The 26568-nt window shown below is 39.4% G+C and overlaps 1 protein-coding gene across 1 annotated transcript in view; it reads left to right on the forward strand.

Moving 5' to 3' along the window:
* The window catches only part of MYPN (myopalladin), an 89217-nt gene extending 63409 nt beyond the window's left edge, over positions 1-25808 (forward strand). The window contains exons 13-20 of the mRNA XM_070470732.1: positions 3703-3924; positions 5073-5222; positions 6235-6317; positions 7524-7650; positions 8858-9065; positions 10656-10821; positions 14275-14408; positions 17393-25808. Coding sequence (XP_070326833.1) covers positions 3703-3924; positions 5073-5222; positions 6235-6317; positions 7524-7650; positions 8858-9065; positions 10656-10821; positions 14275-14408; positions 17393-17562 — 1260 coding nt within the window. The 3' untranslated portion in view covers positions 17563-25808. The remainder of the gene's footprint in view (positions 1-3702; positions 3925-5072; positions 5223-6234; positions 6318-7523; positions 7651-8857; positions 9066-10655; positions 10822-14274; positions 14409-17392) is intronic.
* Positions 25809-26568: the final 760 nt, after the last annotated feature.

Consider the following 26568-nt stretch of genomic DNA (forward strand, 5'->3'; position numbering starts at 1 on the left):
CACCCACAGCACGTCAGTAGGACCACCTTTGTGAGAACAGTGCAGAAAACACATTCAAATTTAACTTAAACATATTGCTTATTTGCAAATGTCCTTAGAAAACTTGAATCTCATCAGTCACAATTTGGAATGACAACCTTGATTTATGTATAAGAGGAGTAGTTATTCCTGGGATAACCAACTCTCAGGAGCAAAGCACCCCTCCCCCCCTCAAAAGAACCCTACACTTATTCCTGCTTTGCACATGGTGTGCATCTTCGTAAACATCCCAGTTGTAAAGATATGCTGCAAGTACTCAAAGCCTTATCTATCACCCATTTGTTCCTGAAGTATACACATAATCATAACTTACCACCATGCACAATACTTGTTTGGAAAAATCAGTTCACACTTCCAATATGGAAAGCCAGGAACTGACGAGCCCTCACTCATCATGTGGTAGGAGAAGCTGCAGGGAAGGTTCTTTAGCTTGGATCAAGGACTCCACTAAGATAGTGGCTATAGGTGGCATGGAATGGATGGGAATCTGGGGACTTAAACAAAACAAGATTAGCTGCTGTAGAACCTAAGGCCTCTTGCCACCCTCACAAAAAGCCTGGGTTTTCCTGAACTCCAGGATCTCATGTGAGTTTTGCAAACTATGAGAATCATTCATTTGACTATTATTTTTAAAGTAATAAAGCAACTTAGTAACAACCTCACATAGTAAGAGAATAAAATAACTCGTTGGTTTTATTCCTAAGCATCCAAAAAAGTAAACATATCTGTTAAAAGGAAAAATGCCTGTTTCGGAGCATGAATGCAATTCAACAAAGATGAAAAATGTACTCCTCGTGGGATTTTTAAATTGTCAAGAATAGGAAATATTTCAAATTTGTAAGACTAGTTAATGTATTTATGGAAAATATGTTCATTATATAGTATTAGGGAGAATAGTTTGAAATTGTTGATATTATACCACTTTTAATCCTGAAAAAATGGCAATTTCATATGGTTCAAACTAATAGGTAGATAGCTGGAAGTTTTAAGTATTAACTTAAAAAAAAACTCCCAAAATGTAGAAAATAGTCATAATACTTTTAAACTAAATTAGGTTTCAAATTAGAAGTGAACATCTTTTACTTTAATTGGTTTGAGTTATCTGATGAAAAATGAATACACTTAACTGGAGATTCATATTTTTTTTCTACCCTGAAAGAGCTGCTGTAGATTTATTTTGTTTACCCAATCTATGATATGTCTGAGAAGAAAGATTTAAAATTGGTTCTGAGAAATTAAAACCAAGAAATATTTGGTTTCTGTGTTTCCTAAGTGCCAATTCTACACAAATTCAGGCAGTGATATATATAAAACAATAACTAGAAGACATGAGTGATGTGATTTAATAGCTTGAGATTATATCTCATGAGTCCTGAGCTCAATTATTCTGCCTATGACTAGGGGCAGATGCAAATCAGCCTGGTGCTCCCAAATTCACTTCAGGGGCATCCTAGTATCATCTGCATGGAACCTACCCAAATCATAAAATCATAGTTAACTAGAGTCACAGGTTTAACCAAAGGTCTCACCCTCACCCCAGGCACCTGGCTCTGGATTCCTCAAAGATACAGTAGAGCAGGAACAAGTGACAGCCTCCATGCCATTCATGTATTCTTCCATTCTTTGGGTACTCAAGAAGCACCTGCCATGAGACAGGCACTCACTATTATGCGTACTGTTGGCATCGTGGAAAGAAAGACAAACAAGAATTCTGCTCTTTGGATGCTAACATGCTTAGAGATATTCAATCATTGAATCAATAAACAAACAAGCAAGAATAATACTGGAGGGACTTCCCTGGCGGTCCAGTGACTAAAACACTGTGATCCCAATGCAGGGGGCCCAGGTTCTGATCCCTGGCCAGGAAACTAGATCCCACATGCCGCAGCTAAGACCTGGTGCAGCCAAATAAATAAAAGTAAATATTTAAAAATTTTTTAAAGAAGGAATAATACTAGATAGCAAGAAATGCTCTGTAGAGAACTACAACAGGGAGTTACTTTAGATGAAATGCCTGGGAAGGCTGTTTTACGGGGGTGACATTTAAGCTTGATGGAACAGGGCAGGAGAGGGAATGACAGGAATCCAGGATAAGTTCTAGATTTAAGTTAACTTGGTGCACTCAAAGCATGGTCTGAAACCTATGCCAATTTGCAAGCTGTCATCTCTCCACCTTGAGATAACTGTGGAAATTGAAAGTAACCAATAAGAAATTTCTATAGCATTTGACAGAGAAATTTTATGTCTATCAAACATAATTTTGCATTCTTTTAATATTTCATTTTTCTAGTAATTCATTTTTATTTTACAAGAAGAACAGGTTGAAAAATACCAATGTTTAACATTTTGTTTTCACCATAGCTAATGTGAGAAACACCAGTTTAACTACTTAACCAAGTGGATGAATAGCAGTGCCAGTTCCTAAGATAGGAAAGAGCAGGGTTGGAGTATATTCTCTGGGGAACAGAAATCAAGTGTGTATCGCTTGGACCAGGCTACGTTTGAAGTGCCCATGAGGTACCCAAGCCATGACACAGAATAAATTGGTGGGTTTATGACTTTCATGATATAGAGTAGATCATTGGGTATATGAGTTCTGGAGAGAGATCAGACTGAGAGACATGGATTTGGAGTCATCAGCATGAAGGCAGGTGAAGCTGTGAGACTGGATGAGACAATTTAGGACAGAGAAGGAAGAGCTAGCAACGGAAACTGATACGGAACAGCTAGAGAAAGGGAAGGAAAACCAATACAGTGTCATGGAAATCAACAGCAACAAAGAAATGTTTTTAAAAGGAGAAAGTAAGGACTCCTTTGGTAGTCCAGAGGTTAAGACTTCTTGTTCCCAGTGCAGGGGGCTGGGTTCAATCCCTGGTCAAGGAACTAGCTCCCACATACCACAACGAAGATCAAAGATCCTGCCTGCTCCAACTAAGACCTGGCATAGCCAAATAAATAAATAACTTTTTTTTAATGGAGAAAGTAGCCATCTGTGTTAATGCTGCTCAGAAGACAGGTAAGGCAAGAACAGATAAGTGACAACTGGATTTGGCAAATAAGAAGACCCTGACAGCAGCAATCTCAGCAGAACTGTGAGAACACAAACTTAACTGGAGTGTGCTAGTGAAAGAAAAGGTGACAAGGGAATGAGGCTATAAGAGAGAAAATTATCTCAAATAGTTTTGTTGTGAGGGCTGCAGAGATACTGTGAAGGCAAGCATGGGGTCAGTGGAGATTTATGCAGACAAGTTTTCTGATGGCAAAACCCGGTAGAGACAGGAAGTTGGTGATGAAGGCAAGTACTAAAATACAATTCAGAATAATTTTGCCAAAACACCACATAGACAGTTCTATATATCAAGATGGACACTTTTAGTAGCTATAGAAATGACATTCTATCTTCATTCCATTCCCTACAAGATTCTACTGGGACTCCATGATGAAGGTGAGGAATCAGAACATTTTGGGATTGCAGTAGACACCCAAATCCCTGTAGTGCTCTGTAGTGAGGAAGTGGAAATAGAACATGCCTGGTTTATGGAGGTTCCATGATATGAACCTAGCATTTGAATCTTAAAAAGTTTCATCCTCAAATTATACTGATGAACACATTCTTCCTCACCCATAGAAACTGACATTAAAACATGTTTGCCATTTTGACAGGAGTACAAAATTTCAAGCTTTGAGCAGAGGCTGATGAATGAAATAGAGTTTCGCTTGGAACGCACCCCTGTTGATGAATCAGACGATGAAATCCAACATGATGAGATCCCCACGGGCAAGTGTATAGCTCCCATCTTTGACAAAAGACTCAAGCACTTCCGGGTCACCGAAGGCTCTCCAGTGACATTCACCTGCAAAATTGTTGGGATACCTGTCCCAAAGGTAGGGGAAGATGAACAGCCAGTCAGTCAACCAACAGTGCAAATCTATAGACTCAGTGCCCTCAAGAAAGCCTTATCAGACTCTAGTGAAATATCTATACAGAGAATAAAAACCAATACCAGAAAATTAACAAAGGCCAGATAATCTGACTACAAAGATACAATCAGGAATAGAATCATCAAATAGGCAGAAAACAAATCAGATTACTTATGGGCATGTTAAAATTTTTGTAAAAGTTGAAAATAAATTTTGATAGTCATGATCCTCTCTTTGGGGCTATTGATCCTCTCAACCATCAAATTCACCAATCTGATACTTTTCTTTATATTTAACATCTACTGAACATCCACAGCCAACCTGTTGTACAAAGCGAGCTATTTTTGTATCATTACTATTAGGTTGGTAAATGCAGAAAATGTCATATTGTTACCACTGACTGGTGAAAAATCTTATGAGTCACCAGATTTTCTGGCAGTCAGCTGAGAGAGGATTTACACCCGGTATGTCTACAGCAGGGAATCTCTTCACTCTGCTTTCACAAACATTAACATGGCTTTAGCATGTATGGTTTGGTAACCAGGAAATGCAGAGAAGGTCAACTGCTACCGTACTTTAACTCACCTGTCTTTCAGAGATTCCCCTTGATACATGTAGAACTTAACATGAAAATTATGTAGACTTAAATTTTAGTCAGATGAGGAATTCAGCAAGTGAATCCTGGCCTCATTCCACTTGATATAACACACCATACTAGCCTTTCAAGTAAGGTCAGCTATTCTAGGCCCTGAGATCTGGAACTTCTAGCAGGAAAAGTTTCAAGCTATCCCAGTTTTCATTATTTTGCCTCTAAAGACCTGCCTGGCCCTTAGGGTGGCTTTTTAATTATAAAGTACAATAAAAATAATCAAAAGCTTTCTCTCCACCCTAAATTATTTGTAATTTTTTACTTAAATATTCTGTATGTACAAGTGGAGGAGCATCTTATACTGTTATTATAATGCGTCTGATAATTTTTCTCTGTTTTATAAAGGTTGGGTTACTAGTTGTAGAGATGGCAATCCATCCAGGCCTTATCCTACTCCTTATATCATGATCCTCTAAAGATGTACGGAACCCTGCATATTCTCCTTGTCTATATTTCATTTCAGGTTTACTGGTTCAAAGACGGGAAGCAGATTTCCAAGAGAAATGAGCACTTCAAAATGAAGCGAGAAGGAGACGGGACATGTTCTCTGCACATTGACTCCACCACCAGTGACGACGACGGCAACTATACCATCATGGCCGCCAACCCCCAGGTGGAGACGCAGGGTTCCACGCTGTGCCGCATTCTGAGGAAGGAGCAGTTGATATCAATGTGGATAAACCTTGAGAAGTGCAAGTTACTAAGGATTGCTGAGGAAAATGAATGAGGAGCACTGAGACTGTGTGTAACTAGAACACAGGATCACAATTTACAAGACTAGTCAGCCATTGATGGGTCACTCCACTCTTCAGCCTTTGTCAAAGGACATTAGTACTATCTATTCACTAACTATATGCCTCAGATCTCTAGAGTAAATCTTGTGTTTATCAATTCATTGACTCTCTTGAAGAGTCAATAAATTATTCTATCAAAGAATGATTTGCTATTTTTAGTTCTTTAGAGAATAAGCAAATTACTTGTGAATAGCCCTCACTCATAAAATTTTTTCTTCTTTTTTTGGTAAAAGTTGGAAAGTCATAATATTTCACTTTCCTTTTCTGAAGAGATCAGGACTTAAAATCCCCCTTAAAAACATGGCAAAATATGTATACATATAGCTGATTCACATTGTTGTATAGCACAAAGTAACACAACATTGTAAAGCAATTATACTCCAATAAATAAATAAATAAGTATAAAACTGAAAAAAAATATGGCAGAATAAATATTTCCAACTACTATGAGAATAGGAGGTACAGAACTATAATTTCTACTCTCACCAACTCCTATAAAAATGTTAGTTTTAAAGATAATCTCTATTGAGGAAAGCATAAAAATACTTGACCATGTGTCTGCAAAAATATTAAGTGCATAAGAACTCAATTTTCTTTACATTTGTGTCTGTTCATTTTCAGCTTAAAAATGAAGGTCATCACAATATTCTTAAAAATCCTTTCCCCTGAAATATTAACAGCAGTTTAAAGAGTTACATTGTTTTTATTCCCTCTCCAAAAAACTCATGATAGTCAAAAGCTAATAACATTTTGGTCCATAAAAATGTATATATATATTGAAAAAGTAGGGAGTTCTTTTTATTTTAATCTCCTTCATTTTCTGTTTCTCAGGGGAGAATCAGTTGTTCTGGCCACTTGATGGTACAAGGTTTGCCCATCCGAAGTCGACTAACAGCTGCTGGTCAGTCTCACAGGTAAAAACAGTAAGAACCTCCCTTCTCCAGCCCCTCCCAAGCATCCACCTGCTGCAATGAGCACTGAAGTATTGGGCCTATAAACTGTCACCTAAAGTGTAGTTCTCCACCTGAAATATTGGCACCACTTGGGAGCTTGTTGCAAATGCAGAATACCAAGCCCCAACCAGACCTATTGATCAGAATGTACATTTTACTAAGATCCCCAGGTGATTCACAAATGTATTAAATTTGAGAAGTATTGGTTCACAGCACATTTTTAATGTTCAAAATTTGTAACCATCAGTAGCACCTGTGCATATAATATATAAATCAGACTGAACTAAGTTACCTTTTCTTTAAAAAACAAAAACTGTTAATAAGTATATGTATACTAATAAAAGATTTTTGTTGTTGTTATTATCTCCAACATAACAATTGTCTCCAACATAGCAACTAACTTTCCTCCTCTCTGAGCTTATTAATGTTAAGAAGAAAGAGCCTGGCTTTCTCTTGAGTCGTATGGTGCCACAAAGTCTTAGCAAAGCATTTCATAGTTGCTGACATGCATGAATTAAATTAGACTTACCAAAGGAACAAAAATAGTGACCTACGTTTCAGATACAGTATTTCACTACCGTTACAACTATACCTTCTTCTTCAGTTTTTTTTTTTTCCCCTTCTTCAAGAACAGCTGTTACTGTTGGTCAGTCTTAATCAGTTTAGGTTCATGATCATCTTTAATGGTCTGGCAGAATTTATAAGCCAGGTTACATTTTATTACTCAGAGACACAGGGACTGCAGCTGCCTCATTCTAAGTAATAAACAGGACTTCTCTTTTGGCTCTCATTGGAGGTTCAGATTGAATACTGATTTATTTGTTTATTTTGAAACTTTTGAACAACTGGTCAAACCCAAGGCAAGGGGAGCTGAGTCACTTAACCCAGAAACCCAGAATGACTTCACAGAGAAAAAAGCTAAAGCCTGCTTATTTAATTATAGATCTCACATGATAATCCTACAGTGGATGAGATACTTAATACTTTCTTTTTTCACATCAGCTCCACACTATTACTTATTATTTCTTTATGGTCCAGCAACCCCTACCCCCATCCCCCAAAGAAATCTTTCTCCAAGCCCTAATAGCCATGCCTAAAAGCCTATACTGTCATATGTTTATGAGTTGGTTTCTACTGTTTAACGCCTGAACACACCTGCTGTTTCAGAGGAAGGTCCCGAGTGCAAGAAAGAGACAAAGAGCCCCTCCAGGAACGCTTTTTCCGACCACATTTCCTGCAGGCTCCTGGGGACATGGTGGCTCACGAGGGGCGCCTCTGTCGCCTGGACTGCAAGGTAGCCTGTAGCGCCACCTGTTCATACTTTGTATCTATTTGCTTGTATGCACCTATCTTTGTTTGTATTTGTTTTATAGTTGGTTTTGGGGTGTTTTTGTTTTTGTTTTGGTGAAAGGGGACTGAGGAACAAAGAGAGAAAGAGATCACTTTTTTCCACCCATAAGGTTCTTTTGGAGCATTTAATACCAGATGAAAGTATTTCAAAAAACCTTTTAAGTGATTATATCTTAATAAAAACTACACTAATATCATATCGAGTTTACTCTGTTTGTAAAAGACAACCAAAGAGGTGATGTAGTTCAGACATCTTCCGTATGGTACCTGAAAAGTCTTTATTACCGTAAAGACATAAGGATGATTTTTACATCCTTGAAATGAACTGCTATGAGGTACAGCCTTTGAAAAAATTATAGTCACTGGCTCCAAAGCAGTTTATGAAAACAGAATCCAGTTTCTAATACTAGCCTACATCCATCACCTTTAACTAGTCTATAATATATTCTAACACTTCCACCAGAAACTGGGTTCAGTTGAACGGCATGGATAGTTCTCAATATGAATCTCCTTCTGCCCCAACACTGAAGAATGCTATGGAGATTAAGATGCAAATTAGTAAAGGTTTAAGGTTAAGTATTTATAGAATCCACTCCTCTAGGTGGATCTTGCCCTCAAATTAGTTACCTAAATAATATTTGGGATGGACTGTTAATTTTTCCCACCCTAAATCCTAAAAGAAATCCATCCTGGGTCCACTCCCCAAAGATTCTGATTTAATGTAGTAAATGGGCATCAGGATTTTCAAATATTCCCATGTGGTTATGACACACAGCCAGCTTTGAGAACAGTGGTTTAATGTCTGCCCCTTTCCTGGCTACCTCTTGGTTGTTAGGTCTGTAAGCAATATATTCTCTCTGAAACTGACACTACAGGCCTACTTTATCTATCTATTTAGCTTTTTAATTCTTATTCATTTTAATCTAGTATAAAATCACTACCTGAACTGGGGTCCAAATACTATACAGTTTAAATTCACATGCCCGTCCATCCAGATCCCTCTCGTCCTGACGCCCCTGTGGAGAGGTTTCTCACCACTGACATTCCCTCGCTATCTATGTGGTGCCAGATCAGGATGAAGAAGTCAGCCACCAAATAAATCTGCTTGTCATCAGTCTGTCATTTGCCTCAGCTGTCCTCTTGTTTATTAGGTGAGTGGCTTACCGCCCCCGGAGCTGACGTGGCTGCTCAATGGCCAGCCTGTCCTCCCCGACGCCTCCCACAAGATGCTGGTCAGGGAGACCGGAGTCCACTCTCTGCTCATTGACCCGCTCACTCAACGCGACGCGGGGACCTACACCTGCGTTGCTACCAACAAAACTGGGCAGAATTCCTTTAGCTTGGAGCTCACTGTAGTAGGTAAGGTTTGCTGCTGGGACCCCTAAACATGACTCCCTCCAAAGCTACTGCCCAAATATGCAGAGCCTCTGACGTAATTCCTTTGTCCTTTGCCCCACGGAGCCTCATCTGTTTCCCCTTCTCTGTAGTAAGGGCCATGTTTCCTACATTGCTCTCGAAAACATATCAGTAAGCCAAAATCATAATGTGGTACCTTGTGTATATCATGCTTGCAATAAATGATAGTCATTGTAATACTTAATCAATTAATTACTAATTGACTATCACTAAATTCAGGTCACTTGCCCTACAGTTCATCACTCCAGGGTCTCCCCCTATCCCAAGCTTCTATGCCTTTCCATTAATGGTCCCTTTACAAGGAATGCCCTTCTTTGCCTAGCAACCTCCTACTCATTCTCTAAGACTTATTTCAGATGCTACCACGAAGGCACCGCGGACCCAGCAGGCACATCCTCCTCTATGCCCAGAGCACTCAGTAAAGGAGAGACTTTTTCAGCACTCATGGCTTCTGTGTAACTGTTTTCTCTTTGCCTCCCTGAAGACACTATGAGCCACTGAGGCCATAGAAGCTTGTTCTTCTGTGCATCTCTGATGTCTGACTCAGTGCCTGGAACATGGAAGGCATTCAATCAATAACTAAACAAATGAACCCTTACCTTACAAGATGATGTCAACAAACACTAATGCCTACAGTCATCGTGCCCTGGGAGATGTCAGCCCCTTGGGGTGTTAGTCCAGCTAAGAATTAGCTTTCAGAATGAATGAATTCTCCCACTAAACTTTCTCCTGCTAGCTCCCTTGCATGGCCCCTGAAAGAAATCAGGATGGCATCAGAATGTTAACCTTCCCTCTAGGCTAGTAGCTGTTTCCTCTATATTATCTTCTTTTTTTCCCACTCTTAATCCCCTCTCCCAACAGAGTAGCAAAAGCTCATTCTGCGAGGATACACTGATTGCAGTTTTTACTTTTTTCCCACTGTTTTGCTAAAGTATGGCCTCTGGAACCCTGAGATAGGAGATGTCTTTGTCTTATTTGATTCTACTGGGAAAAAAAATACCTCCTTAGGAAACATAATCTGTGGTATGTCTTTTAAAAAAAAAATAGTATACATCTTTCAATTTTTATGGAGCAATAAAATTTCCTAAGGTAAAAAATTGAGTGAAAATCGATATACCTTCTACAAAATAACCTCCTCTAAAAAAGAAAACAAAATATATTTAGTACATAAAATATATCATTTTTCAGTGTTTACTACTGAGCAATAAAAGAAACTCCCTTATTCCACACCTACCATTTGCATCCCACATGTGTTACCCAAATCCTTGAGCGTTGTCTCTCAAAAGATAGGCAGAAAAAATAAAATAAAATTTTTAAATTTTTAAAAGAGGCAGAGGCAGTTTTCTCATTTCTATTTAAAATAATTTTTGGAGCTTTTATCAAGGCAGTGATCTTCACTAAGAAACTTGAGAAGTGTTCTAAAGAAGAGGTAAGGTGGGTGGGTGCTCACTCAGATTCCAGGACTGTCCTGAATTTAGGCATGGAGCCCAAGGCACTTACTATTCAAACTAGCATGGCTCTTCTCTCATTCAGCCAAAGAAGTAAAGAAAGCACCTGTAATCCTTGAGAAACTGCAGAACAGTGGTGTTCCAGAAGGCCACCCCGTGAGACTGGAGTGCCGGGTGATAGGCATGCCTCCACCCGTGTTCTACTGGAAGAAAGACAATGAGACCATCCCTTTCACCAGAGAGAGGATCAGGTACAGCCTCTACACTTGGTCAAGTTCAGCAAAGCTCATCAGGCCACCCAAATAAGTCTTCAGCCTTTTGAATCTGGCTCCTTTCACTTGGCATAATGCATTTGCTTTATCCATGTAACTGTGCTTATCAAGAATTTATTCCTTTTTGTTGCTGAGGGTTAGTCCATTGTATAATGCCCCACCATTTAAAAACATTATTATTATTATTATTATTTTGTACCACATGACATGCAGGATCTTAGTTCTCTGACCAAGGATTAAACCCATGCCCCCCTGCAGTGAACGTGCGGAGTCTTAATCACTGGACCACCAGGGAAGTCTCTAAAACCTTAATTTTTATGCTTAAAAAGGTTTGAGGGATTTATAAAGATCTTGCATGTTTTTGTCATGTGCCTTTTTGTGTCATTTGTCTTTTTGTCATGTGTCATGTCATGAGTCATATTAGTACCCAGACAAAATCTTTTGACTGTAAAAAGCTAAAATAAAATAAGGCAAAAAAAAAAAGTAAAACAAAACATTATGGCAATACTCCTTTTCCATCTGTCACTACATGCCTGTTTTTAAAGTAAATTTAAGGATCCAGGTTCTTTAAATGGGTGCCTTGTTTAATTTCCCCTGAGGTGAAGTGAAGTGAAAGTTGTTCAGTCGAGTCTGACACTTTACGGCCCCATGGACTGTAACTTGCCAGGCTCCTCTGTCCATGGAATTCTCCAGGCCAGGATACTGGAGTGGGTAGCCTTTCCCTTCTCCAGGGATCTTCCCAACCCAGGGATCGAACCCAGGTCTCCCGCATTGCAGGCAGATTCTTTACCATCTGAACCACTAGGGGAGCCCCAGTTTCCCCTAACCATCCTTAATTCTTTGCCATTTTGTTTTTATGCCACAAGGGCAGCTTGTGCACAGAAACTGCCACTGAGAAATTATTATTACCGAGAATTATTTCTTCACAGTAAACTAAATTTGTCCTAAAGGATATTGGCTTTTACAGAATCTTGGCATCTAAAAAGTCCAAGTATAAAAAAGTCAGGATTTTCCTCTGGTAAAACGTAAGCAAGAACAGAGAATATACTTGAGTTAACACTTCAGTGTAAATTAACAAAACATGTTAAACCCAGCCTGAAATTCTGGTATAATTATGCAGGATTGCACTACGCAGTCAAAGTTAAGAACTACAGATTAGAGAAACCAGAAGGAAAGGACATGCAGATTTACTCCTGAATTGAGCTAAGTTAAATGCTGCACATGCCCAGTTGGTTATATTAAGAAATACTCCCTCCACGCTAAAGACTACACACAAAACTATTAGAACTAATGAACCATATATTTTAAATGTATAACCAACAAGGTCCTACTACATAGCACAAGAAATTCTGCTCAGTGTTATGTGGCAGCTTGAATAGGAGGCAAGCTTGGAGGGGCTGAGTCCCTTTGCCGTTCACCTGAAACTATCACAGTGTTGTCTGTGAACTGGCTCTGGTGGTGATTTAGTGACTAAGTTGTGTCTGACTCTTGCGACCCCACAGACTGTAGCCTGCCAGGCTCCTCTGTCCATGGGATTTTCCAGGCAAGAGTACTGGAGTGGGTTGCCATTTTCTTCGCCAGGGGATCTTCCCAACTCAGGTATCAAGCCTGGGTCAACTCAGCCACCAGGGAAGCCCCAATACAAAATATAAAGCTTAAAAAAAAATCCTCCCCCTGCAAAAGAACTGATGAACGAATTCAGCAAAGCAGCAGGATACAAAACTAACACACAGAAATATGTTGCATTTCTTTACACTAACAAAGAAATACAAGAAAGAGAAAGTTTTCTTAAAAATCCCTTTTAAAATCACATCAAGATAAAATACTGAGGAATAAACCTGACCAAGGAAGTCAAGGACTTATATGCTCAGAACACTGATAAAGGAAATTGAAGACGCTTCAGAGAAATGGAAAGGTATCCCATGCTTTTGGATATCCTTGAGTGGTTCTGGCACAAAAACAGATATACATGGATCAATGGAACAGAGTAGAGAACCCAGAAACCCACACACCTAGAGTAAATTAATTTTTGACAAAGGAGGCAAGAATATACAATGGAGAAAAGACAGTCTTTTTGGCAAGTGTTGGGAAAGCTGGACAGCTGAATGTAAACCAATGAAGTTAGAATACTCCCTCACACCATACACAAAAATAAATTTGAAATGAATTAAACATTTAAATATAAAACATGACACCATAAAACTCCCATAAGAGAACATAGGCTAAGCATTCTCTGACATAAACCATAGCAATGTTTTCTTAGGTCAGTCTCCCAAGGCAACAGAAATAAGAGCAAATAAAAACAAATAGGACCTAATCAAACTTATAAGCTTTTGCACAGCAAAGGAAGTTATAAATAAAATGAAAAGACAATCCACAGAATGAGAGAAATATTTGCAAACAACGTAACCAATAACGGCTTAAATTTCCAAAATATGTAAGCAGCTTATACAGCTCAATATCAAAACAAACAACTGAACCAAAAACCAGGCAGAAGACCTAAATGAACATTTCTCTAAAAAACATATCCAAATAGCTATCAGTCACATGAAAAGATGTTCAACATTGCTAAGTATGAAAGAAATGCAAATCAAAACTACAATGCGGTACCTACACCTATCACCTCACACCAGTCAGAATGGCCATCATCAAAAAGTCTACAAATAATAGGGACTTTCTGGTGGTCTAGTGGTTAAGACTCTGTGTTTCCACTGCACGGGGGCACAGGTTTGATTCCAGGTCAGGGAAGCTCTGCATGCCACAAGGTACCCAGCCAAAGAAAGTCTACAAATTATAAATGCCAGAGAGACTGTGGAGAAAAGGGAACCCTCCTACACTGTTGGTGGCAATGTAAATTGGTGCAGCCACTAGGGAGAACAGTAGGGAGAACAGTAGGGAGATGCCTTTAAACATCAAAAGCAGAGTTACCGCATGATCCAGCAATCCCACTCCTGGGCATATATCCAGAAAAGATGGAAACTAATTTAAAGCACTGCAGCACTACCTACAAAAACCAAGATGTGGAAGCAACTTAAGTGTCTATATATATATATTTATATACACACATACATACATACATATATACATATACATACAGTGGAATATTACTCAGACATACAAAGAATGAAATAATGCCATTTGTAGTAACATGGATGGGCCTCGAGATTACCATACTAGATGAAGTAAGTCAAACAAAGAAATGTTGTATGATATTACTTACATGTGGAATCTAAGAAAAAATTATATGTGAACTTATTTACAAAATAGGAAAAGATCCACAGACATAGGAAAAAACTTACGGTTACTGAAGGGAAAAGGGTGACGGGAGGGATAAACTAGGATCTTAGGATTAACTACTATATATAAAAATGAGTTTCTGGGAACTCTAAACTCCCTCCAGATACCATGTAATATACTCATTCTTTTCTCCAGCATGCACCAGGACACAACTGGTTATGTCTGCCTCCTCATTCAGCCAGCCAAGAAATCAGATGCTGGATGGTACACACTGTCAGCCAAGAATGAAGCCGGCATCGTGTCCTGCACTGCCAGGCTGGATATATACGGTAGGTATACTGGCATCGGTTGATCTATGCGACAGGCAGCTTAAAAATCTTTTTTTTTTTTCTTTTAGGATTGGTGTGGTATGTTTTCATAAATGAATTAATTGGTTTTTATTTTTGTGCTTAAGATATGGATTTCTTAAGTCATTTTATTCTACTCACCTCAGGGCTGTTGTACACTCTTCCACTTCACTATAAGGTTAACCTTCTTCCAAAACAGGTTTTTTTTCTGTACTTCTAATAAGAGGAATTACAGCTACTTCAGAGCATACATGGGCTTGTACTTATGATCACCCAGCATCTTCATGCCATCCCCTTGCTGCCATGGGTCACCCACAGGAACCCCCTCCCCATGCCTGTAATTCCCCAGTCATAACTCCACATGGCAGAATTTTCCAGACCCTATTCATTTGTTAATTCTTCCACAAATATTTATTACTCTCATCTCACAATCAGATTAATAACTGAGAGCTGTTCTGAGAGTCGCTCAGTTGTGTCCAACTCTTTGCAACCCCATGGACTACACAGTCCATGGAATTCTCCAGGCCAGAATACTGGAGTGGGTAGCCTTTCCCTTCTCCAGAGTTTCTTCCCAACCCAGGGATGGAACCCAGGTCTCCCGCATTGCAGGTAGATTCTTTACCAGCTGAGCCACAAGGGAAACTTTCACTCTTAGACAGTCCCAAACCCATGAGATTATTATAATTGTTGTTACCCTCCTTTAAATGCCAAAGAAACACAGAGACTCAGAGAGGTTAAGTGACTACAGCTGGAAAGCAAATTCAGATTTTTTACATCATTCCTTCGAGTCATGTTTCTAAATATTTAACAAATTAATCTTTACCAATGTATTTGTGTACGCTACTCTTCTCCTCTATAATTTTGACATTAACTGGCATTTTAAAGACATATTTCTTAACCCAAAAGAGTAATCCTTTTTTTTTTCCATTTATTTTTATTAGTTGGAGGCTAATTACTTTACATCATTACAGTAGTTTTTGTCATACATTGAAATGAATTAGCCATGGATTTACATGTATTCCCCATCCCAGTCCCCCCTCCCACCTCCCTCTCCACCCGATCCCTCTGGGTCTTCCCAGTGCACCAGGCCCGAGCACTTGTCTCATGCACCCAACCTGGGCTGCTGATCTGTTTCACCCTAGATAATATACATGTTTCAATGCTGCTTTTTTTTTTCTTTATAAAACCTAATTGGTTGGCTTAATATTCCTTACTGATTTAATATGATGAACCAGAATAACAAAGAAGAAAAAGTAACTCTGCCTAGAACCTGGGGCCCCTGCTACTTAAGAGGTGCACACAAGATGCTTTCCCCTTTTTTTGGCACCATATAGGAGTCCTGGCCTGCCATTTTCCCTCAATCTCATATTTAGAGGAAATATATAGCTTTCTGGTTATTCCCTCTAATCTGTCGACTTGAAATTCAGTTGTGAAGGAAACTGACTCTAATGTACTTTCCCCTGGAAGCTTCCGGAGAAAGAGAAGCCAGTGATATGTTTCTTAATCTAAGCTAATGCCTTAACCATTTCACCCACCTCACCATGTCGGAAGGAAACAAGTCTCCAACCAAGAAACTCCTACCAATAAGCCCTGAAACCGATGACACTTGTCCCAGTCCTGCTCTTCCATGGCGGAGCCCCCACTTCAGTTCATCCCGGCTCCCGTCTCCCAGGCTCCGGTCCTGATTCCATAGCTCCAAAAACGGGAGGCGCTGTTTCGTCGGTTGGGACCCGGGAGTGAGCGAAGGGATGGAGGACTAAAGCTGAAATCAATCCACTTCGCCCCCCACAACCTGCCCGAGGAACCGGGACAGTAGGCATCCCTCCTCGCCCGCAAAGAAAGGCTTCTAAGAGTAGCTCCTGTCGGGTTAAGATGCCGAGAGAGCCCAGGAAAAGCTAAGAGGCAGAGGGGCCGCAGCGAGGGGCTTGACTAGTTCACAGTTGCTTCACCGAGTGCCTGCTCTCTTGTGGAATCGCTATTAAGCTTTGTCCTGTTTTGTGGCTTTCCAAATTTGATTTTAATCAGTTCACTGAGAGGCATTTAGACCCCGAAAAACTAATTCGAAATAATGAAATCAACAAAGAACCCATTTATAACTGGGAATGCTACAAGCATCCATAATTCCCCAGGACCCGGAGCATCAATGTTTCCCACCTGGTGTTCCCCATTCACCACCACCAGGCTCTTGGAAACCTGATGAGAGGGCTGTTTGGTACTTTCTCAATCAGAGGCAACACCCAGGACTGAACAGTTTGGGTGGATACTTCATTCAGGACATGGTCAAGCCTAAAGATCCTGTCTGCTGAAACCAGGATCTCCCTTGGACAGTGTTTGGTGAACATGGAAATTCTAATACATTCCCTTTTACCTCCCCAATCCTGGTTGACTGCATATGTTACTTTTCAGTCTTCTGGCTATAACTAACTAGAACATGATTAGGGCAGTAGGTAGATAAGTAAGGGTGATTAGGATGAGCAGTAAGTACTGGTCAGAGGTCTGGATTCATCTTTTGGCTTCCATTTCCACAGATATCTCATCTCCTCCTTCTGAGGAGCCCTCCCTTGAGACCCTACAAGTCTCTCTACACCCACACCCCACCCCAGCCCCTGTAGACTCCACGCTAGGTCAGTGATGCTAGGTCAGGAGACAATTTTGAGATATCACCCTTATCACCCACTCTTCCTTCTTATAGTCCAGATTTTGCTGGATTAGAATCATGGGGGTTGGTATTACAGAATCAAGAGATCACGAGCCCAATTTCCCTATTCCTAGCAGGACAGGAGAGATTTTATTGATTTTTTTTCTTTTTTTACAAATGAGGCATTTCAGACCCAACTATTCATATTTTTCAACGATTTACCAAGATCCCACACAAAGTGTTGGCATGAGGACAGAATGCACCCCTGCTGTGTACCTGCTAGACTGTATTCTTTTGACTGTAACACATGATTTGGTCCATTTTCCAGCTCAGTGGCATCACCAGATCCCACCACCCATGACCGTCCGGCCCAGTGGCAGTCGCTATGGAACCCTCACCAGCAAAGGACTTGACATTTTCTCTGCTTTCTCCTCCATGGAAAGCACGATGGTGTATTCCTGCTCTTCTCGGAGTGTAGTGGAGAGTGACGAACTTTAAGAATGGCTGGGTGCCTGCTGTGTAAGGGGGCAGACTGTGGAGGGGGAAGGAGGACAAACCAGATAAGGTGGTTTCCAAGCAACTGGATTTGAGTAAGTTTCCACGCTGCCGGACCTGTGGCAAGGAGAGCTTTGAGTAAGTCATCTAGGAACGCCTGCAGTCTCAGCTTGGGGAGAGATTGAGGGCTGTACCTTTTAAGATTCCAACAAAATGAGAAGATAATATGGATGAACCAAAGATATAACGCAGCTGCTGTCCACTGCTTTGGGAAAAAGTTAGCATGCTCCTCTGCCCCCTGCTGTGTTAGGGGTGTTCAGGCCCTCCTAAGAGCAATGAGGGGCCAGATGCTTGGGCTGAAAGGAGTTAGACAGTAGTGACCTTAGGTATCCTAACTCACCAAACAATGCGAAGGGAAAAGGCAAGGGGTGGGGGGAGGTGGTGTCCATCACCTTTCACTGATTGCATTCACAGCAGAAGTTTTGGATTCATTAAATCAGCTTCTACTTAGCACTAGGAGACTGTGCCATACAACTCACATACATAGAGAAGCACTTTTGACGTGCTTATCCTGGGTATATTGAGCCACATGATAAAGTGCCAAAATGTGCCTGAGACACCCCCCCCCAAAAAAAAAAAAATCACTGAATGCTCAATTTTGCACAGTGCACTTATTCTATAGCCAAAATAGGGACCCACCAGCCTGCCGGCACCATTTTCTTTTGAATATGATGGTGAGTGGTTTTTCTCTCTGAATATATATGTATAGATTCTATAACTAAAGTGTTGTTAATAAACCAACCAGAAGGAAATCTTCTGCGGGGTCACTTTTAAAACTACTAGCTTCAGTTGCCACTTGCAAAACTATGCAGGCATCATCATCATCTGCCTGTAGAATAATGACTCTCCTGTTTCTCCCCTTGCCCCCCAAAGTCTGCACATCTATGAAGCAATGAGAAAGGAAAAAATGCAAACAAGGAGAGGAAGTGATGAGAGAATGGTTTTTGTTGTTTCATTTACCAGAGCAAAGCAGTGGTTGTGGAAGGAGAGGTCTCTAATGGTTGTGAACTGCTTTGAAATCATTAGCCAAATTGCATTTTCATTCAGAAAATACTATGCTAACTGAAGAAGTGGGAAGAAAAAGGAATGTGCCTCTTTATTCTAACTCACCAATTCAAAATTTGCCTCTCCACCTAAGGAATTTTACATTCACTGTGATAGCCCAGTGCCTAGAAGACTGCTTAGCACAAAATAGGCCTTTGATAAATATTCGTTGGATGAATGAATCTTACATTAGAGAAATCTACAATGCATGAACCAGTCAAAACATTGCCCTGTGGATGGTCCTCATGGCACAATCTGCTCCAGATTCACTAGGGAAATGAATTGGAGTATCTATTACCAACTCCCTGTGCTCACGTCTTTGGTGTTTTCTGAGCCAGACACCCTCAGCTGGCATCTTACTCAAGTGAACAAATAGTAATTGCTTAGAAAGGCTTGAAATTTTCTTCACTTTAAAGCAAAGATTTCCAGTATAAAAATAAATTCATTCACTCAAAAAATATTTTGTGTGTCTACTCTGTATAAGATGCTATAGAGATTGTGGGCCATACACAAATATGATAAGACACAGTCCCTCCCTGCAGAAAGCTTAGAATCTAGCGGGAGAGGTAAGATAAAAGGCATGTCAAGTTCTGCTCTTTGGGGAAAAATCCTTTTGTCAAAGGGAATTTTCTAGTGCTCTTCATCCTACATTTTTCATGACTCTAAAAATCATCTTAATTATTTTCAATCTTTATTTCTAAATAAATACCATAAGTTACATCCTTAAGAAATAAAGATCTCAGCCAGTTGTTTAGCAGAATTATTAGATTTTTTTCCCTTTCTTATGTATATGGGAACAATAGTAAAGGTATAGGCAACTGTAATGACATAGAATGCAGTCCATACAGAATGCATCTTAGAATATATTGTTTCCATACTGGCTTCTATTATCAAATCTGTTTATGACCAAAGAGCACTTTCTAACTGCAGGATTGCTTCTCCACAGTTGGACGCCCAACCTTCTCATCACATCTATTAATGTAAACTCTAGACAGTTCTCCCATGAGAGGATACATTCTTCATTTCTGGGTACATGACTTAGCTTTCTGAGTATTTTAGGATAAATATTCTATTTCGCCACTAGATGGCACTGTTGAACCTAAACTATTACAAGCTTGAAAATTCCTAGAATTTTAACTTTTGGATTATGTGACAGCAAAGTTTCTCAACCTCGACACTGTTGACCCTTGGGGCTGGGTAATTAGCTGTTGTGGGGGACTCCTCTGCTCACTGCAGGATGTTTAGCAGCATCCCTGGCTTCTACCCACTGGATGTCAGGAGAGCAGCCACTCCCCAAATTGTGGCCACCTAAAACGTCCTCAGATATTGCCTTGTGTTACCTGGGAGGCAGGATCCCCTTTCTTAAGAACTACTGTGTTGAACAAATCCAAATTCTACTGGAATTCGTTACAATAAGGAATACTTACATAAGAAAATTCAGTTCTGCTGAGTAAGTTTGGACTCAACATATCCAAAATCAGATTCATGGTCTTCCCTTTCATAAACCATTCATTCATCATCCTAGTCTAGTTATTTCTATTAGTGGCACCATCACAGTCCTAGTAATCCAAATGGAGTATTTAAGTCATTTTTTGCTTCTTCTATCTAATCAATTGACAAATCATATTAACTCTCTTATTATTTCTTTTATATTCAGGCCTTCGTTTCATCCCCCTTGTGGTTCCCAGCTCAGACTTTCATTATTTTCTTCATTTCCCTCAACACTTCTGACTTTAACCATGATATGAGACTTCTAACTGGTCTTCCTGCCTCTAGTCCTGCTTTTTATGCCCACTCAAGTCTAGCCCAGATCTCAGCATCAGCTCATTCTTCCTAAAGTGCTGTTTTATTTGGGCTTCCCAGGTGGCTCAGTGGTAAAGGATCTACCAGCCAATGCAGGAGACACAGCAGACACAGGTTCAATCCCTGAGTCAGGAAGATCCCCTGGAGAAGGGAATGGCAATCCCCGCCAGCATTCTTGCCTGGGAAATCCCATGGACAAAGGAGTCTGGTGGGCCGCATCCCAAGGAGTCACAGAGAGTTGGACACAACTTAGCATGCACTGCTTCACTCATATCATTCCTCTAATTTTCAAACCCCAAGTGATTCCCTGGGGCCAACCCAGGCCAGCTGTTCTGCCCATGCTATTCAAGCCTTGCTCCAATATGATCCCAAAGCTTTTCATCCATTACTCAGAAAACACACCCAGTGCACCAGTAAAATTAGCACAGGCCCCTGCTTTCCACCCATACGGCTCTTTTCTGCCTCCACCTGGAATGCTTTCTCCCCAATCCCTATCTATGAAAATCTTTCCTATTGCTTAAAGGCCATTTCAAAGGCTACTTTACTGCCTCTATGAAATATTTTCCTGGTGTCCCCCCAACCACCCCAGTAAAATATAGTTGACTTTATTTGAAATCCTGTAGCAAATTTCTTGAGTCTGGAAAAAGACATTATTTTGTATAGAACTTTGTATAAAACACAGCTTCTATATACCTGCCGGTCTCTCCCCTTGCACTAGCCCAGTCTTGCCTGCACTAGATTTTAGCTACTTGTGGTTATGGACTGTGTCAAAAGTTTGCCATGGCAAAATGGTGCCTTATACAGAGTAGGCACTTAATAAATATTTATTGATCTAAACTAAACTTTAAAATTCTATGTAAGTCAGTATGTTTCTATATAAAACGAAGTGAGTCTACAGCAGTGGTTCTCAACCTTGACTGCATATTAGAATCTTCTGGGGAGCTTTAAAAAATCCCAAAGTGTCCTTCCCTGGAGGTCCAGTGGCTAAGATTCCAAGCTCCCAATGCAGGCAGCAGGGGTTTGATCCCTGATCAGGGAACTAGATCCCACAAGCCTCAACTAACACCCAGTGCAGTCAAATAAATAAATATTTGAAAAAATAAATCCCAATATCCAAGCCACCACCCCAATCAGTAAATCATAAGTTCTGGCATAGGAATCTGTTTTTGAAGCTTCCCAGGTGATTCCAGTGAGCAAGTGAGATTGAGAAGAGTCATTTTATTACCATGGTTTGATCACAGAACTTACCCCAGAAGGTCGGAAGGGATGCAAATAGCATAGGCTATGGTGTTGGTGTCAGTGAAGGATGTACTTCCTCCCTCTTGCACACGCAATGCCTGCCTGGACAGCAGAAGTAACATGCACTTTGGCCTCATTAGGCCCTATATCTTGCACTACACTCGTTGGACATGTAGCATTCATGAAGCCCTAAATCTGCAAAAATGGAGCAGGCAGAGAGGGAACGTTGGGACAATTCTTCCGGCCCTTTCTTCAAAAAGCTATGCAGGTCCCATAAGCTCCCTTCTAACCAAACAAGTGAAGGGCTTTTCCTAACTTGGTGAGTCATGGAAATGGGGGTCAGAAGGAAAATGGAGAAAGAAAACACACCATTAAACCTAAACTGCCAAGCAACTAATTAAAAAAGACTACTTCCTCCTCCATTTTTGTGTCCATGATACGTTCAAGCTACACTATGTTCCTTTCTACATTTATCCCCCATTCTGTGTTTTTCTCCAAGATGCCCCATGCACCCTGTTCTAGAACACCCTGGGCTGTAACCCACCCCTCCTTTCCACTTTCCCAGCATGCTTTGTGCTCCACGATGACCTAACTGCTGCCCCATGTATCTTGGCTTGGTGTTCAGAAGAAACCAGTCCAAACTGAACAAATCTGGAATGCCTGAGGGTCTTTTAAGTTCATGGGGGTGCTGTACCTTTAAAAGCAGTTGCTTTCTTACTCCCATCAACTTCTAATATTAATAGAAATGCTGGCAAAAGGAAAAAATTCAGGCTGGGAGGGAAGGTCTTAAAAACTGAATCCTACACCCAAATTATTCTGGTTGATCACAGACTCCTCCTGTCCTCTTTGTCCCAAAAACTCCCAAAACTCCCAAAAAACCTTTCAAACTGAGATCCTGGCCTGAGTCTGTGAGTATATGGGCTATGTATAATTTGGTTGTAAACTCAAAGGCAAATTTACTTATAATGACCTTTATTCAAGGTCTCTTCCCAGGTAACCTGGACTCAAAGCATTTCCACTGATGCTGAGTTGAAAATCACTGTGCCTCACCAGGAAGATGAACAGTTACTTAGATTGCAATAGACCTTGTTGAAGTCCTTTTCACCACTAATTGCCTTGCCTTGTTTTAAGTGGATCAATATTTCAGAAAGTTAATTACTGAAGCATTGCTGGAAGAATGCCTAGCATCTTCTAAACCTTGACAATGCAGCGGTCACCAGTATGCTAAAAAAAAAGTTGCTACTACCATGTTTTTTAAAAATCTGTGCGATGCAGAAAAAAATGCATATTTGTTAAAAAATATGTTTGCCTCTTTTTTCTAATTATATTAGTTAGCATACTTGGTGTTGTAGAACCATAAACATGCTGTTTTTTTGGTTAATATGTAAATAATGGCCACTTCAAACGCAATAGCCTTGAAATTGCAAGAAATAGAGAAAGAACTCACTTTTCAATCCTCTGAGAATTGTGCCATAAATGCTGAGAGTAAGCATAAAGAAAATGGCTGTACTGTAGAGGCATATTCGCTAATTTGCTAGAAGATTTAACATACTAGTGAGTAGAAAATGTTCCCCTAATGATAAAAATTAAAATATTTCAACATTATTTGACAATAAATATTTGAAGGTTGAAATACATAAACATTTTTCTTTAAAAAGCAGAAAATAGTGCTAGTTTCCAGGTTTATCAATTGTTTTTTAATGATTAAGCTGATTTTTTAATATACAAATATTCAATACTTAAAAGTGATTTTTTTAAAGTTATTCAATTGTATACATTATTCAAATTGAAAAAAATTACCACATATGCTATAACCTGGTCAGATATCCCTAGAGGAACAGAAAGGTAACTGGGTTTTAGTCTTCCTAAAACATCCAGCAAACCCAATAATTCTCTCATAGAATGTTTTTTACTTTCTAAGATAAAAATTCATTCTACCTCCTAACTGAAAATAGAGACACATTAAAATGAGACTTAAAGATGTGAAAGATGGGGTGGGAGAGTTGACCAGTTTTAACTGGAAATTAATGGAGTTATAAGTATAGTTTTCTTACAATAAGAAGTACTTTAGTACCCACTAAGAAACATGAATGATTTTCACATAGTATGATAAGAAGGGATTGTTTGATGCTCCAAAATTCCAAAGAACTTGATATTTCTACACAGATTCAGTGAGTTACCTGCAAACTGGAGGCAGATTCTTGTAATTTCTTCACAATTAGTGGTGCAAGAATCCAGTGAACTATGTTCTAGTACTGCCCATAGTAATCACTACAAAAAGATGACTAAATGTATGTGCACACAGTATAAATTATTTTACCGTGTATTTTAAGGAGAGTTAAAGTCCTGAAATAATTCCAATGAAATAATTTGAGTGCAACTGTATTTTTTTTTAATGCACACTGGTACATTAACTTTTACTTAGTATTGTTTTTAGAGATACGGTATCCTCTTTTCTGATTAAATTTCACTTATTTTTTCCAAGCTTTGGCATTTTTCATGACCTATTCTCCTCTCTCATTACCTTCTTATCAAGATAAAAATCTGTAAAATATCTAATAGCATCCAGAGATCTCCTTATTTCTAGGAATTTTCAGGGGAATTCCAAGGGATTTTTAAGCATTCAGATGAATTTCAGACATGCTTTCTAACTTTTCTATAACTCTGGATTTTGTTTCTTTATTTGTAAAATAAAATATTTGAGCCTTTTCCAGGATGAAGGGTAGGATAAATAAATAAATATTTATGAAGAGTTTACTGTACAGACCCTTTTAAAAAGTGATAGCAGGGGTTTCTTCATTCCAAAGAAAATGGTAAGAATATTTTCCTCCAAAGTAAGTAATTGATTTGTTTTAAAAGTTCACATTTCTTCCCTGTCCCACATGTCATGTTTCCTTAGAAGGGTACTACACTATGCGGGAATTTCCTCTTCCAAGATTCTATGCAGTTGAAAAAAAATCTGGAGAAAAATAAAATAAATTCAAGAAATATCCTAGCTGCTTTCTACAGGCAGATTACAGGGAAATTTATTTCAACATAGCCTAAGGGAACTCTGACTCCTGCATCTATGATTGAAACTTGTGGAAATAATGACTTCACAGTGCACAGAGAAATAGCAAGAGAGTTCCTGTATTCTTTTCTGGCTGAAATAGCAAGAGAGTTCCTGTATTCCTTTCTGGCTCAAGTAGTTCACGAAAACTCTGTTGTACTGTTCTAGGCTCTAATGAAGAAATGTTCCATGTTCATTGGCCTTATGTTAAATGAATCAACCTGAGGATAGCAGACAGATAAGGACCCTCAAAAACGAGTATAACCTTTGGTCTCTGTTTTCAAATTCTTAGCTACATCAAGCCCCAAATTCAACCTTCATGATTCATTGTAACCATGAGGACTGACAAAGGATGTTCTCTGTGTGAGTGCGCGTACAACACGCACACACACACACACACAAGCATACACACCCACAGCTAACAATTCTATCATGGTCAAGTGACACATCTTCTCTTTTCCTTTCTCTTTCTGTATGACTTCTTTTAACCTAAAAATACACCAGGCCCCAGAAGGCTCACAAACATGCTATGCTTCCATCTCAGGAAGCTTGTTTTTAAAGTACTTTTTTGGTTATTGAAATCCTAATAGAAAGACTATTATAGTAAACATTGAAATGTGTGAAGTATATAAACTGTATATTTTGCCTCTGTTACTAGAAAGCAATGAATGGATCTTGACTTTTATTCCTTTCCTCTGCATCAGGCATGTTGGGTATTCTTTGGAACTGAAAACCAGTGTTCACTTAAGCCAAAATGTTTGTGAGCATTTACTGTGTCTTTTTCCACAAAGTATATGGTACTATATCTCGGTAGACCACATCTTCTCCATGACACCCGTTGCTGTTTTCTAGTTGTGCTTTCAAGATTTGCTGGGGATTGTGTTTTGCTTGGAAACTTTGCAATTAGCAAAAAAAGAAAAATTTAAAACCAGTATTTCATTCAACCTGGATGGTACCAGTATTTAATTCAAACTGGATGTTTTAAAAACAAATTTAGAGGATGTGATGGACTGTTTCTTTATTCATTAAATAAAATTTTATTTATTCTCAGTTAGTTATTGGGTTTATTTTGGGTTGTACTTTGGTTCCAGTCTTTGTATGTGAGATGGGTAAGTTCTTCCTCTCAGCAGTTTTCTTTCAGCTTGGGTATTTTGGGGGACCCGCTACCAGTTTGAAATAGCAATCCAAAAGTCTTGTTAATTCAATAAAACACTCATTAAGCTTGCACCCTCTAGTATATTCATGACCAGAGAAGGGAATGGGCATACATGTGAAAAGGTTGGTCACGTAATTATGTGCTTTGAAATTTCTTTTACCCACAGGTAGCAAAAAGAGGTATCTTTAGTGAAACCTAACCAGAGAGCAGAGCCAAAATGAGTCCAAAATAACACCTTGCTTTTACTATAAGGAGACCAAAATTAAGTGAACTGAGCTTTAATTGTTGAATCCTGCAGCCACAACCCAGGTACATCCCATCTGGCTCATATCCAGTGGAAATTTTAGATCTTCATTAATATAAAGGTCACCTCATTAACTAAGAAATTGGCTGTAGCTGGATGTTAAGAAAGCCTAATCCTTCTTAAGATCTATAAATACAAAGAATGCTACATCAATATAATCAGTTTTGAGTAATGAGTTTAATGGTGTCATAGTACTTATTGTTTAATTAAGCAATTCTCAACCCCATTAGTCAGTTAGACTCACTGGGAGAATATTGAAAAAAATATCTAGGCCTCACCTCAAAACATTTTAATCAGTTCTTGAACTGGGGGCTTGAGAATTGGTATAGTTTTCAAGATTCTAATGAGCAGGCT

Source organism: Odocoileus virginianus, chromosome 7, assembly GCF_023699985.2.
Source record: "Odocoileus virginianus isolate 20LAN1187 ecotype Illinois chromosome 7, Ovbor_1.2, whole genome shotgun sequence".
Taxonomy (NCBI): Eukaryota; Metazoa; Chordata; class Mammalia; order Artiodactyla; family Cervidae; genus Odocoileus; species Odocoileus virginianus.